The sequence below is a fragment of the Rhopilema esculentum genome, chromosome 17, assembly GCF_057945365.1.
Source record: "Rhopilema esculentum isolate cy_ngs chromosome 17, ASM5794536v1, whole genome shotgun sequence".
Taxonomy (NCBI): Eukaryota; Metazoa; Cnidaria; class Scyphozoa; order Rhizostomeae; family Rhizostomatidae; genus Rhopilema; species Rhopilema esculentum.
In genome coordinates, this window is record NC_142831.1 from 7,035,467 (window position 1) to 7,055,541 (window position 20,075).

At 36.0% G+C, this 20,075-nt stretch overlaps 1 protein-coding gene across 1 annotated transcript; it reads left to right on the plus strand.

Moving 5' to 3' along the window:
• The first annotated feature begins 123 nt into the window (after positions 1-123).
• LOC135694362 (staphylococcal nuclease domain-containing protein 1) lies at positions 124-19,126 on the plus strand. Its single transcript, XM_089113429.1, has 25 exons — positions 124-282; positions 2,769-2,918; positions 3,497-3,620; positions 3,895-3,979; positions 4,544-4,619; positions 5,760-5,838; positions 6,596-6,687; positions 6,848-7,201; positions 7,756-7,847; positions 8,499-8,526; positions 9,082-9,186; positions 9,704-9,970; positions 11,493-11,750; positions 12,176-12,268; positions 12,429-12,524; positions 13,211-13,285; positions 13,633-13,690; positions 14,460-14,583; positions 14,977-15,046; positions 15,306-15,358; positions 16,049-16,103; positions 16,591-16,638; positions 17,404-17,448; positions 17,684-17,839; positions 18,921-19,126. The coding sequence occupies exons 1-25, from the start codon at positions 238-240 to the stop codon at positions 18,981-18,983; spliced, it is 2,691 nt and encodes an 896-aa protein (XP_088969555.1). The 5' UTR covers positions 124-237; the 3' UTR covers positions 18,984-19,126.
• Positions 19,127-20,075: the final 949 nt, after the last annotated feature.

Here is a 20,075-nt window from a genome sequence, read left to right on the forward strand (position 1 = left end):
CTCAAACCTTACGCTGTTACGTCACGCATTGCTTATAAAGGAAGAGGTTAAAATCATTCAACATTTCTCGCGTGACGTCATGGTGACCTCAACCTGCAAATAACTCGGCCCAGGCTCATTTGTGCTCACATGTAATGGTATTGTCTTCTGGTAATGAAACCCTTTCGATCTAGCTAATGTTAACTGACTGAAGTTCAGTACTGGAGTAGAAGTTGGCTGAAGTTACTAGGTATTAGAATGTCTCAACCACAACCTCAGCTTCATAAAGGAATAGTTAAGCAGGTAAGCAATTTCAATTTCCCATGTAAATTCACTGTTTTAAAGGTAAACGAATTTTCTTGCAACAGAAACAAGACGGGCTCTAACAAGGGGTTCAGTGTCCTTTGATCTCAGATAGTTGCCAACTTAGCATCTGAAGAATAAGATATATTTTTGTTTTTTGAATGAGAAAGCAAAATTTTGAAAAATCATCTTTCAGCGATATTCCCGCTATAAGCAGCTTGTTTACCTGTTGACTAGGCCGTTTAGATTACTGGCTAGGCCATTCAAGCGCTGACGTGTCTTTACAGTCATCGTTAAAAACACATTTGATCTTAATAGTTTGTAAAAAACATTTGTAATGTTTTTTAATTTCTGATAATTTTCAAGCTTGGTTTTGTGTTCACTGTATTTTACACTGTAATTAACATTTTTCGTATTTGTTATGTTGCCTCCACGGTCCTTTCTCAGGAAATCTCGCAGTCTTTAATTTTGTCCTTTGAGACAAGCTTTGCGGATCTAATGAGAAGTGATAAATTAAGTTTCTATTGACTGCTTCATCAGTTTTTATGTTATGACACTTCATTTGAAAAAAAACTGAAATCAACCTGGGATTCGTTGAATTAATTGCCTAGAATTTGAGTCTCATTTTTTTAAATTTCCAAATGGACTTGAAAGAATTGTTCAAATTTCCATATTGCAAAATCCTCCAAAAAAACAATTACAAAAACAATGTTTAACAAAAATGGAGTAATCGAAAAACAACGGTATATAAAACAAATCAACTTTGAGAGGATACGGGAGTGGAAAATTCCAACTTTATGAGGATACAGGAGTGGAGAATTTCTTAAAGAGGAATCTGATGAGGGCATTTGCTTGGAAGAAAAACAAGCTACCTTTAATTTACTTGTGTTTGTTGTTGTTTGTTCTTGGCAAGTTGTGTGTCTCAGGGGCAGCTGGGAGTAAAATTTTTCTGCTATTAGTTCTTTGAAATTGTAAAAAGCTCAAAAACAGTTCAAATAGGAGCAATTTTTCACTTAATGTTGTTGGGTGATTTTGCTTCCGCAGGCTTAATTCTTGTCCTGTAGGGAAGAGAAAATACCTACTCAAGGCTTCCACTTTTATATTTTGCCTCCCTATAAGAAAATTGAAAAATCATATTTTTGATTTTGTTTAAAATCAAAACGAATTGTTAAGGAAAACCATAGCTATTGATGAAAGAACATGAAATTAGTGCTTTTCTTCTTCCCTACCTTATGACTGGATTACAAATATAAAAAGGTGTCTTGTTAATACACCTTCTTTGTTTTCAATTTCAAGGGGCTGTCTAACTGCCTACACATACAGAGTCATTGGTCTATTAGCAGGCTTAGGGGGAGACTGGTTGACATAGGAAACACAGGTGGCGCACTGCCCTTACTGTATCGCTACCTCAAGGGCATGGTATGAGAATCGCTATTGGTGGTAAAGAGCTTGAAGCCACAGCTAAAATCATTGCTGTTGGCCTAGAACCCTTTTGAAATTGCCACTAACTTGTCAGGGTATCAAGATCACCAATTGAAAAGTCAATACTAGAAAAATTGGGTGAAAAGTACTTCAGCCCAACCGAAACACAACAAATTGGACCTGGCAACCCATACTTATCACCATCTCTTATTTAAAACCCGATCTGGAAAAATGCTATTTTGGGAAACTATGTTTTACCTTAAAAATATTAAATTAAGTGAAAAATTCACCTTTGATAAGTCATGTATAAAGCAAAATGTCCATCAAAAGCAGATACTCCTCTACATCTCTACAAATCCATGGAAAATTCTCTTATGCATTTTCACACGATACTTATTTTGCGGTAACTTTTGGACATGGTCTATTATCTGTTTTAGGCTATGTCGTTGTCCATGAGGTAACCCTAAAATGGAGAAAATATTTGAAAGATCCCAACAGTACTCAATTCCTAAACCCAATGCAAACAAGTGAAAGTTCAGCATAATGTTGTGAGACCACAGTTTGATTGGCCACTGTTTGATTGGCCACGATATGAGAAATTTAAAGCTTATACCATGGCAGACAAATCACAGGACAGGCCCTGATGTAGAGCAGGGTCACTTAAACAAAAGTTTAATGACATCATGGTATGAGAAATGAGAAACTAATACCATGGCCATAACTGCCCTGGAGATTTGATTGCTATCAACAGTACTATAGAATATGATTCACTAACAGATTAGAAGACAATTAAAAATCTTTTGTTGGAGCAATTTAAACACAAAATTATGTTGATTTTTACATTTGAATTACCATTGACAAAGAAATGTGCCTGGGCTACTGCGTCAATGCAGTACAAAACAGCTGGAAGAAATATCCCATGAATTTTAAGGTTTTTTCTAAGACAACTTTTGGAGGCTTATACAGTTTATACCACTGCGTCCCGTCCCTGGTGTGTCCCTTATTTCTGCAGTATCTTTTCGTACCTCTACTTTGGTCATGTCCATGTTTTTCTTTCTTGAAAGGTCTTGTCTGGAGACTGTGTTATTGTCAGAGGTCAGCCAAAAGGAGGCCCACCACCAGAGCAACAAATAGCTTTTTCTAATGTTGTTGCCCCCAAAGTTGGAAGGAGAGCAAACCCAAACATCGAGGGTAGCCTTGAAACAAAGGATGAGGTTAGTAAGGGTTGCCTTTGTTACAAGCTTCAGCATTAGTAAAAAAAGTATCTGAATTTTTTGATGGTTCGTGTAGGTATTACACAAGACATGCAATTTATTAATTTTGTAGCTGGAAGATAACAGACAAGCATTGCTAGTGAATCCAAAAATGGGGCCTAAAATATTTTATGACTTGGCTCCACAATACAGGTGCAATCATTTCACAGAAGATATTGTCCAATATTCATTTGGGGGTAGTTAATTAATTTGATGATTTTTTTCTGAAATCATAACTTTATCCACCTACTATGAGGAAAATAAGAGTAAACAAAAAGTATGCATAGGTGTTTGCAACTGGGAATTTTTTATTGTAAATCATTTAGATTTCAGGCTGTTTGGTATTGGACTCTTTAAAAATCAGCATTGCTTATAGGCTACCATCCTTAAATATGTGAAATGAAGAGCTATGCTTTCAATGAGCCATTCCCTCCTCAGGGATCCATCAAGTTCTATTTTTATTACTATGTCTTATTATATGGTATTAAGATTATTTTCTATTAAGATCATAGTATTATTTTTGTTATTGCATTTTATAGCCTTATGCTTGGGAAAGCAGAGAATACCTCAGGAGCATGTTAATTGGCAAGGAAGTATCTTTCACCATTGAGTACAAACCACCTGGCAGTGGCCGAGTGTATGGTTCTGTATTTACTAAGAAATGTAAGTCATGTGACCAAGATTGAATATGATTAGAGAATAGCTTCAGGAACAGTTTTGATTTTCCAACCAGTAGTCAAAGGGTAATGGTTACTTTTTCCCAAAGTATTGATTTAGAATGTATGATATAAGGTATATCCTGATTATTTGAAATAAATGAAATACTTTATATTCCCTTTTGATGTATAACTATCATGATTTTTTTGAAAGCATTAAAATCATTATTTAGCAAATGGGTATTAATATGAGTATAGATGCAAACTTTTTTGTTTCAAAGCTGATGGTGAGCTGGTCAACTTAACAGAATCCCTTGTCAGTGAGGGTCTTCTGGAAGTTAGAAGAGGAGGCATCAAACCATCCGAGTGAGTTTTTTATAGTTGCTACAAAAGTTTTAAAAGTAAATTATTGATTTTAACTAGTTATGTCTTGTTTGCTTTTCAAGATATGTGTCTTCTAAACAATAAAAGACAATTTACTTTGATTAACAGGGTCCTTGGGCCTGATCTATGTACATTTTATATAACTAAATATATAAATTCTTTTTTTTTCATTTTCTCATATATATTCTCAACAAAAAATGAATGATTAGCCTTTTATTTGAAAACACAAACATGTAGAATATTCACACTCTTATGTATATATAATCTACAGTTCAGAATGCGTCTGAATTGTTGTCAGCCAGATAAAAAATCTTGTGAAGGTAATCACAGAAATGAGGGTTTTATACCCCCCATGCTTCTATTTGAAGCCATTTGCCTTTTCTGTATTCTTGCCTTTTAATGCAGATAGCTTCAAATAGAAGCATCAGGGTATAAAACCCTTAGTTCTGTGATTTCTGTGATTCCTCAAATAATTTCTGTATTTGAAGCCTCTTGCCTTCATATTACTAGCAATGATTTAAAGCAGCATTTTTGTTTTCATAAAAGTGATCAAAACAAGTTGATAGATTTGGAGGAGGCAGCAAAAGCAGCAAAGAAAGGAAAATGGGCTGATGATGCCAATGTAGGTTGAAGTTTTATTGCTCTACAGCAAATATTAAACTAAATAGTCTTCAAAGAGAAGATAGGCAAGCTGTCCTCCCATTTTTGTATGTTCAGGCTCATATTCTCATATAAGAATAGAAAAATATTCCCATATTCTTAACTATGTCTTAGGCTGACCTATTGATTCTGAAAATTGAAGATATTCAGGCAAGTAACCAACACTTGTGTAGTAAGAAATTTGCTTTGCTGTAAAGCCATCGAGAACAAAATATTTTTATATTTTGAGACAGGCTTTGTAACTCTTGAGATTTATTGTCAATTTAAAGTTCCACCGCAATCAGTTATTAACAGAAATTATCATGTCTTTGTTCCCAATTAGAAAACAAGATTACCGCCTTCTGTTTCTTTACATGTTAGGGCTTTTTGTAAGTGCAAAGAAGGCATTATTAGTGTTCTGTTGACATTTTTGGTAACAGGTGGTACCAAGATACCAATTCTCCCATCTACCAGTTGTTTAAAATCAAATTTTCTTCCGTATTGAATTTTTTCCAATTAACTGTTTCATAAATATCCAGGTCATTTTGCCTGCTTTGTAAGACAAATGCTATTTATTTAATGTAATGTTTTGTTCATAATTGATGACCTGATGCTGCTTGATGCACATTGCTTGAATGTACAGCCCTAAAACCTGCAAATGTTTTGGCTAGCAGCAGTTAATGTACTTGACCCTAAGGGTTTTTGTGAGCAGAGTTTGAAGTGTCTTCTTTGGAGGGTTCTATCGAAGGAGCATTGCTGTATTTCTGCATATAATAATGAAGCAAAAGCTTTCTATAGGTCTAATTTTTACTCATGTTCCCTGATTTGTTTATGGCCATGATATACCAACACAGCTTGACAAAAATGGCCTTCCCACTAGCATGTTTATCTCCAAAACACCATCCATATGCTATTTTAAAGGATCATTGTTTCAACTTTATTGTTGCTACCTGTAACTGATGAAAAACTAACAAAAAGTTGAAAGTTAGCACTGATTTTACATTGAAATAAAAATAGCAGTCATCATAGCGAGGAAGCATAACCAAGTTCAACTTGCAGCTCATCTAACACATCAGTGCCTTGCTGCTGGTTGCTTGAATCACAGTCCATTTTTTTATTCCAGGAGCATGTGAGAAACATAACATGGAATGTTGAAAACCCTAGGAACTTTGTTGATCAGAAGCGTGGCAAACCTGTCGACGGTATGTCTTGTCTTTTACCAGATCTGTTGCAATATGTTATTTGCATTATAGAGGTGCAGAATAGAATCATTAGGCTGTTAGCATCAAATCGATACATAATTATTTACTTGCACTGCAGTTATGCAGCCGTTCACTTGTATTTGTTTTTTTGTGGTCGAATTCATTTTGTCAGCGTTTATACTAGTGTTTAAGTCGCCTTCACTTAAGTGTAACTAAAGCAATAAGTATAGCCAGTATGCATTAGTAGATGTAAAGCACCCTCTGTGATGATGTTTTGTGATGTTTTTGAGCAAAATTGTAGGTCTTGAAAGCTTTTCTTGTACACCAGCATTTGATGCTATGTTTCTTTACCACTCCAATATTTACGTTAATTTGCTTTAAGTGATGAATTTTTTACTGTGAACGTATTTGATCGAGGCTTTTATTTCTTATGTTAAACTTTGTTTTGTTTGGTCAAGGCTAGGTATCCTCTGGTCATGTATAACGAACATTTTCAGCATTATATATCTTTAACTTAAATTTCTTTGTTATTCCAAAAAGTTGATACTATTTTTGACAGCAGTCTGAACAAAACAGTTTTATGACTCTGTATTACCCTGGATCAGATTTCATGAAAGATATAATAACATTTTCATTTCCAATGAGCACAATTTTAAAAGGAATTGCAATTGTCTAAATTTCTATAACAATTTTATATCAATGGTTTTGCTTTACATCTCTTTAACCGTGTTATGAAGTCATTGAATTGATCTTGCAGCAATCATCGAAATGGTACGAGACGGAAGCACGATTCGCGCATTCACGTTGCCAAATTACGATTATGTGACTGTCATGATGACTGGAATCAAAGTACGTTGCCATTGTTCATTTGAAAGAAATCCCCTCGCAGTTCTTCGCTTTAAATGTTTTAGAAATCTTTTTGGGACATCTATTTCTGTAATGAGAAACTTTTTGTTTCCTTCTTTCACAAGGAGCTGTTTATATTTTCAGTTTGTACTTTCTTTTGCAGTGCCCTATGTACAAATTGGAAGGCGACAAGCAAACTCCAGAGCCATTTGCTGAAGAAGCAAAATTCTTTACAGAGTCCCGTCTACTTCAAAGAGAAGTCAAAATAATCTTTGAAGGAGTTTCGAATCAGAATTTCTTGGGTAGTGTCATTCATCCTGCTGGGAATATCGCTGAATTGATGTTGAAGGAGGGATTTGCCAGATGCGTTGACTGGAGTATGGGAGTGCTGTCAAGTGGGCATGAAAAGTACAGGCAAGCGGAAAAATCAGCCAAGCAGAAGCAGTTGAGGATTTGGAAAGGGTATGCCCCATCTGGCAATAAAATGCCCATCAAGGACTCTGAATTTACGGGCAAGGTATGTTGACGGTGTAAATATCCTTCTCAGTCGCAGTTTGTCGTCTTGATTGATCAACATTTGGCCTAACTAGGTGCAAGTTTATCATACTTTGCAATTAAAAATTATATTTTGCTTGCAAAGGAAAATCTATTTCTACTGGTAACATGTCATAGTATTTACACATATAAATACGTATATGCTAGAGAATATAACAGCAAAGGAATTTAGGCTCTTTGATGCACGAGAAGCTGAGTTTTCAGCAGACAGCTGAATGTAGGGAAGTTTGAAAATAAACCTTTCAGCTGATAATTCTCAAGACTAGGCTTTTGTTTGTAGCCATGATTCTGAATGAATGAATTATAATGACTCGCAATTGTCACGTGCTGACATTTTGATAACCAATCATATCCTTCCTAACTACTCCGTTAATTCTGCACAAAACAAACGAGTGACTCCAGAAATATATTTCAGTTTTCTAACGTACCCTCTGTTTGTCACAACCAGACTGATATTTTTCATTTTTGCCTTTTATTTCATTGCGAGTGTTTAGTTTGATCGTTACTTATGTATAGGTGGTAGAATGTATAAATGCTGATGCTATTGTGGTGGTGTTACCTAGCAAGGAGTACAAAAAGATCTTTTTCTCGAGTCTTCGACCTCCAAGGTACGTTGAAATTAACTGCCGCTGGGCTAATTTGCTGTTATATAGAAGTGACAAGCTCAAAGAACAATCACAAAACGCATACCGTAAATCCTCGAATAAACCCCTCGGGGGCTTATTTATTTTTTATGTTTTTGGGTGGGGGCTGATTCGAGGGGGGCTTATACGAGAAGGGGGGCTTATAGACATTAAGAAGACATTATCAATAGACCTCGTTCATTTTAGTAGGAATTTCTTTATGAACATTTAATTAATTATTACCAAAAGTATGAATTTTTTAGTAATTCGATAAAATGCCAAAGGCAACCTCAGATGGCAAAAATCGTCAAATTGACAGGGCCAATTCGCTATTTCTTTTCATAATATATGTAGATATTTGGTACTTTGTTTCCATGTCTATTGAAAAGGTACAAAATCAAGTCAGTAAGCAATCAATCAACTAAAGTTATAAGATGTATCAATGTTTTTATACAATCATGCTGTATTGCATAATGCTTTGCCGGTGAAGATATTTCTTGTGTCGGAAAGTTTTTAATAAAGTACATGAACCTAACTAACAAAATGTTTTAGTCGTGATATGCTAATCTTCTTTTCAAAATATGGGGATTATCTATTCAAAAATCTGATCTTTGACTTTTGTTTACTTTCCCGTAGAGCTATGGTTAAAGAGGATGATACTCAGGTGGGTTTTATTTTCTACATTCTGATTTCAAAACTGTTTCACGCTCGCGTCGTGTTTTTCGACGTTTTTCAAATATGGACTTTGTGGTAATTTCACTAATCTTTCTTTGGTGATCGCTAAATTATGACAACAGCTGTGAAAGTCCTGGATAGTATTTACAAGAAGCCAGTCATGTCGGGACTGTAAGAGCAGTGGAAGTTTACCTTTCGAAGTTGTGCTTCAAACTTGAATTGGTTCACGAGGAGAAAAAGTCGTTATTCGTGCGATCAATCAGTGAACATTTTGGTCCAAATATATCAGCATTTTGCGCTACTCTTCCAAGACTTGTGCCCCTTCGTTTCCTTTTTGGTCGGTATCATCACTGGAAGAGTAATCTGCCCCCCCCCCCCAGGTAGTAGGGAAAAAGCAAATTCAGATGTTTCTTTTTAAAAATGCTTGAATCACTTCTTGGTTTATTTAACTGGCACAGATTCATTTGGTGGCTTTTGTTTGGCTGCTTATAAGGAAAGCAGGGTAAGAAAATTATCATTTTTATATCGAATGAATTTTTTCCAGGAAAACGGACCAAGTAGAAACGGAAAAAGAGGAAAGCCACTGTATGACATCCCCTATATGTTTGAAGCGCGGGAATTTTTGAGGAAGAAGTTGATTGGAAAAAAGGTTTGTCCAATTGAACTGCATTTTTCCCTGAAAAATCCTCCTTGATCTTGTTTCAGGCCTGTATGAAATTGTACCAGATATTTGTTTAATATTTTTCACGTGGATGGCAGTTGTGTCATTCATTAGTTTTTTATACAATTTGGTGGTGGAAAGCAATCGAATAAAGGATGAAATTAATTACAGTTCATCGTTTATGTATATTTATCAATAAATAGTCGGGGCGATTTGCTTTTATACGTTCTACAACGTCTAGTGGTAATTGGCTTGGACTCAGAAGACGGTGGCTAAAGAAAAAAACAGTTATTATACACTTTTTATCTGCTGGTTTTAATAATATTTTATGTTTCTAAGCTTCTTCCGACATTCATGTTCGTTCCTTATTTATTGGGAAATACTTGTTTGAAAATTTTATTTATTCTTGTTTTTATTCTTGTATGTCATGAATGCTTTATGAAAATAATCCTGTTTGCTTGTTTTTTTAGGCTGATTTTATTCCCGAATTTTTTTTTGCTTGAAGGTCGACGTGAAAATTGACTACGTGAAGCCTGCAAACGACGGTTACCCGGAAAGAACGTGTGCAACTGTGACAATTGGAGGAATCAACATCGCAGAGGCACTGATAAGCAAAGGCCTGGCGACAGCATTACGTCATCGACAAGATGATGACCAGCGTTCATCCCAGTATGATGATCTTCTTGCCGCTGAGAACAGAGCCTCTAAAAACGGGAAGGGTTTGCACAGCAAAAAGGAGCCGCCCATGCACCGTGTCGCTGATATCTCAGGGGTGAGTTCATTGTACCATTTCCCTTTCTAACTGCTAGACTTTGGGCAAGTAGTTTCTCGAAAAGCAGAAGGAAACTGAGAAATGACTGGTGTGTGTTTCCCCGGGATATGTGTTTCTCTAATAGCCAAGCAGGGAACGTTGTTGTAAATTATGAAAAGAATATAAGATACTTTTTAATATATAGGCAGAAAATTTTGCAGTTAAAAGCTGGGATCCCTTATATAGAGAGGCTGAATCATTGCCAAGAATACCCTTGCTGTGAATTATTCACAACCTTGCATTGAAGCAAAAGGGTCGGGTCACCAGCATTTGGCAAGCGTTGTGGAGTCACTGTTAATCTTCGATAAGATAATCGCTAAGTTTCATGTGCAATATCCTTTTTGAGGTGTTTCCGCGTGTAATTTGGCCGCTTATCAGGCTTCAAATTGATTTGCATGACTTGATAAAAGATTAAATACGAGCAGTTCTGTCACATAATGCCTTGCGTTTGAATTTTGCTTTGAATCCTCTTCGTTATCTTTGTGATTTAGCAAGCGGTCAGGTCTCCGTATCAATAATGTTTTATGTGAAATCACGACGATGGCCGAGTCTTGGCTCGTTAATTCTCATCTGCTGATTTATTTATTTGTTAAGCTGCAACACAATGACCGAAGAAATTTGTTGTCACATAATTTTCAGCAGCTGTCTAGTAATCGTTGATATTTTTACGTGGGTACAAGGTCGCAATCAGTACTAGGTGCCCTCTTTGTTTTTTCTTTTCTGCGTCAGCTTAGCTCTATCACGCAGGTTGTCCGATCAGTGGCAGTCACTCCTCGCCAAACCTTTCTTATTGTCCCATCTTGTTATGCATCCACCTTTGTGAGATGCTCATTCATGCAAACTTGCATTTTAAAATCTTCCATGAAATATTAACTGTTTTTCTTCTTACATCAATCGCATTATAACTAATTTTCTGAAGTCATCCTCTTTCCTAATTTTCCGACTCAGTTCCCATTCCGTCTAGGCTATTCCAATTCGCTGATTTTTTTTCGTGATTCATCTTCGTTGATTCTTGCTAGATGCTCGGAAATTTTGTCGGGAGACAAACCGCGTTGATTGAGACCTTGTTGCTATCCTCTTTAGAGAGGCACTGATCTTTTGATATCTGCTCTGATGATGCTTTTGTGTCTTATTCGTGACAATGCTACCGTTCTTTCGGCATTATTACATCCAACGTAGGTGAGTCGTACGTTGTGTATGGATTGTGACAGTAAAAATGAGCACCCCTTTTCACGCTTTTAGGATAAACGAGCTTTTGTTTTTGGTTCCACGTAGATTATTTTAATTCATTTGTTAGATAAAATCTAACACTTTTGCAGCATATTGTTTCTAAATAATACTTTGTTCATTTACTGTACATTGAGACTGAAGAATGAAATATCTGTACATAAAAATTAATGTTAATTGCTTTGTGATAATGATTTGTTTCTTATTGATTACGGAGCTGTTTAGTGTAGTTGAAATGAAGCTGTCTCTTTTTTAGGATCGCGCAAAGGCCGCCCAGTTCCTACCATTTTTACAAAGAGCAGGAAAATCCTCAGCTATCGTTGAGTTCGTTGCGAGCGGTTCGAGATTCAGGCTGTACTTGCCAAAGGAGACGTGTCAGATTACCTTCCTTTTAGCTGGAATTTCCTGCCCTAAAGTACGATCAGTCAGTCCTCAAGGAAATCTGATATCAGAGGGAGAGCCTTTTGGTGCCCAGGCTTTAGAGTATAGCAAGGAACACTGTATGCAGCGTGAGGTACACTTCTGTTTATGTAACAGATATGCTTTAAGGCTTTTGCGCAACCGGCATGCTTTGTGGTATGGTAGCTGTTTTTTCACGAGGAGAATTGGACTGTATTTCGTGTTTTAAAGAAATTATGATATTAGGCCGGTTTTGAAAATATTGTCGCAAAGCAAGCCGGTTGCAGAGCTATATTGAAATCCAAAACAACGTCTTCATCACAGAGTAAGGTTCTATATTGATATCTGCCTTTACTGTAATTCTGGGTGCCTAGCAGTGATGCTAAGATTGGAAGCATTTTCTCTTTTTGCTAGGCCTGTAGGTCTGCTACAAATGTAAAGTATTCAGTTTACAGTTTTTGTGTGTCAATTATCATTACAAATTTAAGAGGGGTTTTTAGCACTTTAGATTGATTTCCGTTATTTGGATATTTTTGATAGGTCGAAGTTCAAGTTGAAAATATTGACCGAGCAGGCAATTTTATTGGTTGGATGTTCGTCGATGGACACAATTTGTCGGCAGATCTCGTCGAGGTATTGCTTTAGAAATGTTTTGTTTTGAAATACTCTGTTGTGTTCACGATTATTTTCTGTATGACCTTGCAAATCAGTGTTATTTCCTCTATGATAACCATTTGATAAATTAACCGATAATTACCGCTTTGTTATTCGAACCCGCGTTGATTTTTTGTAGCATGGTTTGTCAAAAGTTCACTTCACTGCAGAGAGAACAGAGTATTTTAAAGATTTGACTCAAAGGGAAACAAAAGCAAAGGACTCGAAGTTGAATGTAAGCTGTCTTACGTTCACTGCCAACCTTGCTTAACATTTTTTTAATTTACATTACAACTAGGTTTTTCCCGCATGAGCAGAGCAGCAACCTGTTTTCTTCTTACACCATTATGGCCCAAAAAAGATAAGATTCTTGTCAAACCCCTTCAAAAATGAATATTCCTAACTCTACAATAACGAGAAAGAAAAATCTTCAATATTCTTTTGCAGGGTGCCAAGGGGGCCGATAAGCCTAACTGATCATGAAATTGATATTCGTATTAGTATGTGAATTTTGTTACTCAGATTCCGAAGGTAGCTTTAAGAGACTGAAAATCTACGCTTGTCGAGCAGTGTCCTGGTCCTTCCTCTCGATGTGACCACATTCGTGGTTCCTACGCCTGCTGGCGACTCTCCTCATTCAGAATAGAAGATTGGTCTTGTCTGTGACTAAAACCGTTGGATCTGTAGCTAGCGCCTCTAATCACTGAGCCCTCTCTCACCTAATTATTACTAAGGATAAAAGCTGCTGAAATAAATATTATATCTGTTATAAAGATGGATGACTGTTGTTAAGAAATTATATTATTTAAAAACACAAGTTTTCTGTCTGTTTACAAGATTTGGGTGGTGTTTTTTCTGATTATGAAAATCTATTTTTTATATTCTTTGTTTTCATTTTTGTAAAATTTATTGCATTTACAGATGTGGCAAGGATTTGTCGAAGAAAAGATAGATACAGTTGTTGAGGAAACTGAAAGGAAGACAAATTTCACAACGGTTTGAACCTTTGCTTCTGTTTATATTAAATGCTTATATTTCATAATTTGGCTTGAGTAGTTGCAATTTTCTTTGTTTGATTTCAGTTCGAGTTATTTCTGTGATATGATTGTTTGCAATTATGTACGTTTTGCTTCAAATGCTTGTGATTCAAATGAAAAGGATGATTGATAACGACTTCCTGGAATGTTTTTAGGAACACACATTATCAGAAATTTCATTCACAGTTTCAAACGTTTGATCGCTGTCCATGTGTGGAACCATTTTCTCACATTGCTGTTTTGTATTTTTGGTTTCTAGAATTCTTTATATTAGATTTTGATTTGGACGTGTATTCATTTTTATAGGTGGTAGTGACAGAGATTTCAGATGGCGTTACTTTTTGGGCTCAAAATGTTGATACAGGTAATGAAGAATTTTGTCCATCCCACAAATGTTGTTTCAGATCATATTTTAGCAAAGTTCATATTTTATTCTCTGATGGCATTTAAGTTGAAAAATTTAATAGATTTTTGCTAAAATTATGAGTGAAGGTTTAGATCACATCACAGTTTTGGAAGTAGAGGCGATAACTGCGGTTCTGGGAAACGAATGTCTTAATATATCATGAAAGATAATTTGAAGCTTTTATCTTAAAGACTCATTGCTAACAACGAGCCTCTGCGCATGTGACAAGTTGTCCAGGCGACGATCAAAACAATGACAGTAAACTTCTACGGATTAACCAAAATTGATTTATGACTGTCTGAAAATGCATTATGGGATGCTTGCGTAGCGCAATGGTTTGTTGTTAGCAATGAGTCTTTAAGATAAAAGCTTCAAATTATCTTTCCTGTATTTAATGAGAGCCATCACTGTTGACGTACTGAATTAATAAAAACCCTTACAAATGCAGATGTTATTCGTAGAGATAAATCCCACTAGAGAGATAAAGCTGACAGTGCTTGGATGCCAACCAACTTCATCGGGACGTTAGATTTCCCTTGAATTGATTTTAATCACTAGAAACCAGTAAACCCCGCCATTTATTCCGCTGCTCGACCATTCAGTCAACAACCGAGTCCTAATTCTCAACCCAACTCGAAATCGTTCGTAGATGCTTTTGTTTACTTTTTCCCTGTTAAAATCAATATGTTTTCGTTATGTGTTGATGAATAACCCTGTTCTACCACAGCTGAAAGGTTTGAGCAGATGATTATGCAACTCAGAAATGACTTGACAAGCAACCCACCCCTTCCGGGTTCATTTACTCCTCGAAAGGGGGATATGTGCGCTGGTCTCTTCATTGACAATCTATGGTAAGTGTTTCATTGCTTTTCCGGCCTTTTTTAAGCTTATCGATATGATAATGATGAATAAGATATAATTTATACATGACATGTCCTTACAGCTATGTAAGAAACTAATAAAGCATGCGTAGTAAATACTTCCTGTTGTCTGTATTCGGTCTAAAAATATGAAGACATTTTGACATAACGAAGGACAATTATTCACAATACCTTCTAAATATATTTCCTTATTCTTTTTTGATAGAACAATGCATTACAGGTTTTATAACAGGCAATAAATGGTGGCTTTCTGTATGCCAACATAGTGCCAGCCCTCTTCTAGAGGGCCTAGACCGTGTTATTTAGTTTTCAGTGTTGAAATATTCATCTTTTTTTGAATTTCCTTTAAATGTTTATTCCTAGGTATCGAGTGAAAGTTGAGAAGGTTGACTCGCTCGAATCGGTGCATGTTCTCTACATGGATTACGGAAACGTGAGTCACCTATCTTGTTCAACTTTAAATCTGTATTTAATTTCTTTGTTTTTTGACAAGTGATTTGTATTTCAATATTATAGTCAATAACTGGTCAGTAAAGCTCACTAATTCACCGCTGCTTCGTTTTTCAAATGTATGTATGGCAATCTGTTTTGTTTTGTTCCAATGCACTGTCAGCATTCTCAATATTCGTCAATATTTTCAGTTTTCATTTGTTCGCTTCTATGATTGAAAAATTTGAACTCCTCATCAACAGCGAGACGTAATTCCGGCAACGAAAATGGCCAACCTTCCTCCTGCATACCACAGGTTTGTTATGAAATCATTTCATTGGCTGCAAGTTATTGTTTCTACTTTCCCATAAATAATCTGTTTTTTACTGCTTTTGCTTGCCGTGAAGGCGAGATATTTACAGCAGGATTTCTTTATTTATCAAAACGCTGATCCTGATTGTAGTAATAATGATGCTGAATTAAGATAGAAAGTAACAGTGATCGCCAACTAGAGATTTATGAAATTGTTTCCATAAAACGTTTCATTACAGACAGTCGAAACCAATACATTGTTTATCAAATGGAAGACATCACGCATCTGCAACCAACGTTAGCTTTCCTTAGTTGCTAAATCTGAAATGTTTCGTTTTCCTTAGCTCAGTGACGCCTAGCTTTCCCTAGCTATAGCTAGTGTGCTCATCATTATCATCATCGTCGTCATCAATTTATTTACCGTTGGTACTTAGATAGATCTTGAAAAAACTAATTTAAACCAAATATTAACAATAGATCTAATTAAATTTATACAGAGACAACTGGCTCCATCCCAAGTCTAATTTTCTTTTTAAAGCTCCAACAGAGCTCCTCTAGATTCTTTGTTTCACCATTCATGGTATTCCAAAGCATAGCCCCCCCCCCCCCCCTTAATCTTAGAGAGTTTACATTGGGCTCGGTAAAAGAGATAACTGTAAAAGTAAATTGCTAATTAATTGAATGTATTTTGTAGTTTTGCAGCTCAAGCGCACGAATACACGTTGGCCTGTTTAATTGCTCCAAAAGACGTAAGTATCAGAAGGCTAACACGCCTAATAAGCGTGTTTCAGAGTGTTTGAATTCTCATGGTAAAAGGCCAGTAAAATGCAGACGTAGAATGTTTTGTTTTTTGGGTTTTATTTTGCTAGTTTTTATAGAAGCATTTTAGCTGCAAGAGAGCAAGTACATCTTTCTAATTCATTATGCTAAGATTCAGAATTTGAAATCGGATGTCGTATTAGTTGGTGCTTTTGAATGTGGAGAGCGATCTCGCATTGAAAGCTACAGGTGTCTGGAGCATTCTTCTAAGAAAGTGTGGTACGTCAACAATCTTCTTGGAAAGCTTTATTTATTTTGTAAAGCAGTGATTGCTTTTAATTTCTGTTAATATTTGTGAATGCTGGTGACTTGTTCACGAATCAAAAATGGTTTCTGAACCCCTGTTGCAAAAACTAAACTGGATAGCGACTGTAAGGTTTCTATTTGATGATGCTGACTCGTGGGATTTTGTTTTAGGAGGACGATCGTGCTATGCTTTCGGATGCATTCAAGCGCCAAGCACTGGTATGTTTATCAAAGTTTGCTCTGTTGATTACGTATGATACATAATAGATATGCTAGTAGCAAAAATGTTTTGATGGTGCTTAAGGAACACCTTAAAAGCAAAGCTAAAGTTGAAACGTTTCATTCTTTCTTTTCTTTGTATTTCCAAAACCGCCTCTTGCATTTTTAAATTAGCAGTGCGAAGAACACTTTGTTGATCCTTTGGTGATACCGTTTCAAAAGCCCAAATAGATATTGATACACATCCGTTGAAATGCTTTTCAGGTTAATTAGTCACTTCTCAATATTCTCCTCACCGAGTTTTCTTTCATGTGCTCTTTCCTCTCGTTGCATCAAGCGCAAAACTTGTTGCATCATAAACCTTTTTTGTTTTTACCAATGATGTAACCAACTGATATCAGTTATATAAAATAAAACTGCTGACGTCACGAGGGGGTATGTTTAGGGGGTATGTGACGTTACCGGCCTTTTAACAGCAAATTCAGTTTCTATCACTGGAAAGGATTTAATTTATAGAAATACGAAAAAAATCGGACTTGTTAAAAGTAAAATTGATGTGATGATTTGTTTACGTTGCAAGCACTTGAAAAAGATTTGACGAATTGGACGAGCTGCGTTCTAACGTTTCCTCCCCTTGGTTTTTTATAGGCATGCTATGGAGTATACTAAATACATTCAAAAATAGCTTTGTTTTCTACATTTTCTGTATTTTTATTGCTATTTGTCTGTTTTTTCATGTTTTTGATTCCATTATATCTTTCCCAGAATGAAAAGTTTCTTCTGAATGTTGAATACAGACAAAATGGACAGGTCAGTATAAATCCATTTTGTGTTTTTTCCCTTGTTTTCCATCTCTACTACCTTCAACATCTGTTTTTTGCATACATGGTACTTTTTTCATATATATTGATTGGGTCCAGTTTGTTTTTTACGACATACTTGGCATTATATTAGTTAGCAAGCCTATCGAGAACTGTTTCGCGACAAGCATCGTTTCTATTTCCTTTTCAATTTATGCTGGATGATTAATTTTCTCGAATAACAGGAGTTCGCTACGCTGGTGAATCCAAGTACCAAAGACGATATTTCATCTGGGTTGCTGGCTGATGGCTTGGCAATGGTTGAGAAGCGAAAGGAGAAAAGGCTTCAGAAGATCCTTGCTAACTACAGGAAAGCCCAGGAGGAAGCTAGAAGCAATAGGGTAAGCACGATTCATTTGTTACTTTCTCTTGTCCAGGTATTTTTAATTGAAATAGTACAGTGGAACATAAAAGATCGGGCCATTCTGCAAGTCCGGATAGTAGCAGTGCTGAGTTTAATTTAAGGCTTGCCTTCAATCTATCCAGCTCCAAGCAAGTACTTAATGGCAGCACTGGTAATAAGGGAGGTGGCGTCAAACCAGCCATTGTGAATCGCTTTGGTTGGCCAAAATAAATGCTACCTCTGGAATGCACTTCCACAATAAACCTACAAGGCTCACACTAACCTGCAAAGCTAAAGTTAACTTACACTGCTCATCTTAACCTACAAGGCTCACCTCAAGCTTCAATGCTCACCTCAAGCTTCAATGCTCACCTTTAAGTATAAGATTCACTTGAATCTTCAAAGATTCAAGTGAACGTTAGCTCTTACAGTCCATGCTTAGAAAAGAATTCCTGTACTTTTATAAACCTTTTGTGCACCAAAAGCGGCCTTTGTATCATACAGGCTTTAATGTACTTATAAAAACATCATTTGAAGTGGGGATTTTTTTTCTTGACTTTTATCTTCATTATTTATGATTGAAGATAAACTTTGACAGTAAATAAACTACTGGATTATCATCAAGATTGATTATTTAGCCTTCGAGATACAAACTTAGCAATTTTCAGAAAGAGTCAATATCCAAGATTGTTTCATAGCGTTCAAAGTAAAAAGGAGACTGGAAGCAAAGCCGTTAGTATCAGACGGCCGCATTGTCTGTATAGGTTGAAAAGTGCTTTGATGAAGAAGTGGTGGGATTAGAAGGGTGGGATAAAGGTAAAGATTTGAAGGGGTAGTATCAGTGAATGAATGATTTGGGTTAACATAAAGAGCATTTATGAGGTTATTAAAGATATTGACAAAGTGACGGCCTCGTCCTATTAAGAGCTTATTTTACATACGAGGCAAAGTGTCCACTGTGTGTCAAAGTGTATTAAATCCCTTGCAAATGTTGTCTTGAAATAGGACGATTTTGTTACAGCTTCATGTTCAAATATTAACAAGCATTTGTTGAGACGTTGTTGCATTAATTTTTTTAGGTGAACTTATGGTGCTACGGCGACTTCACTGAAGATGATGCTCCAGAATTTGGCTACCGATAATATTGGAGAAAAATATAAAAATGATGAACTCAGTTAAATGAACACGCTAGTTTCTTAGAAAATTTATCTATGAAAATTACAATTTCTCTTTTAAAATTATGTTTTAAAGGGAAGGAATATAATAAGAAATTTCTCCATCTGGATTGGCTAGCATCCTTTTTCTTGTTTTCAAGCCATCTCTTGATTGGTGTGGCTCGCCGATACTTATCTGTTCTGTGGTGTTTTTACAGTCATGGCAAAATTAGGTGTAGCAACCTATTGCAAGACGATAATTCGAATTCTATCTTAGTTCAACTGTCTTTGGATTTTCATTTTGCCTCGCCCAAAACAATGCTAGATCATACCAGGTTTTTAAATATTCCTGTTTTATTAGGTCAAATTATTTTTAGCTTAACGGCTGTAAAATGTCTCTCCTTACTTGGCAGGCTCATTTCTGTTTTCTCATGGCTTACTTGATTAATATTCAGTGTCAAATTTCATTTAAATCCCATCTTCAATATTAAAAACGCGGCCTAAAAGTCGTTTGGTCCACATTCAGTCTCGGGAAAGCGTCTTGGGAATCAAGTGTCATTTGCACTTAATACGGCCTTTTGTTTTCCTTTGGGTGTCCAGATTTTTGCAAAGGGTTCTTCCCTCCTCGGAAAATTGGGCGGAAGGAATCTGATTATTAGCATTTCGGTACAAGTTTTCGCATTTCTGCAACTGAACGCCATCTTGAATTTCCGAAACCCTACCCCCATTTATGCATAACATGCTTCGAAATACTCGCACCTAAAGCTTATAGAGGCTTTTTGAAGGGAAGTAACCGAAACAGAAAGTAAGCCTTATCTTTTCCTTTGTTTTCCTGTTTTTACGAAAATTGAATTGAAGCTGGGAACATTTTCTCCATAGATGGCCTCAAATAAAAGAAATTACACCAGGATATTTAAGATTTTTTCACTTTCTTGAATACAACGGCCATCTTCATCTCAACTCAGTCTTCAGAATATCTTTGTGACCCAGTACTTTAGTAATGTTAGAGTTTTCAAAGCTGTTTAAGAAAGTAGATTTAAAACTATTGAGGTCTTGAATGTCACGAAAATTCAAAATGTT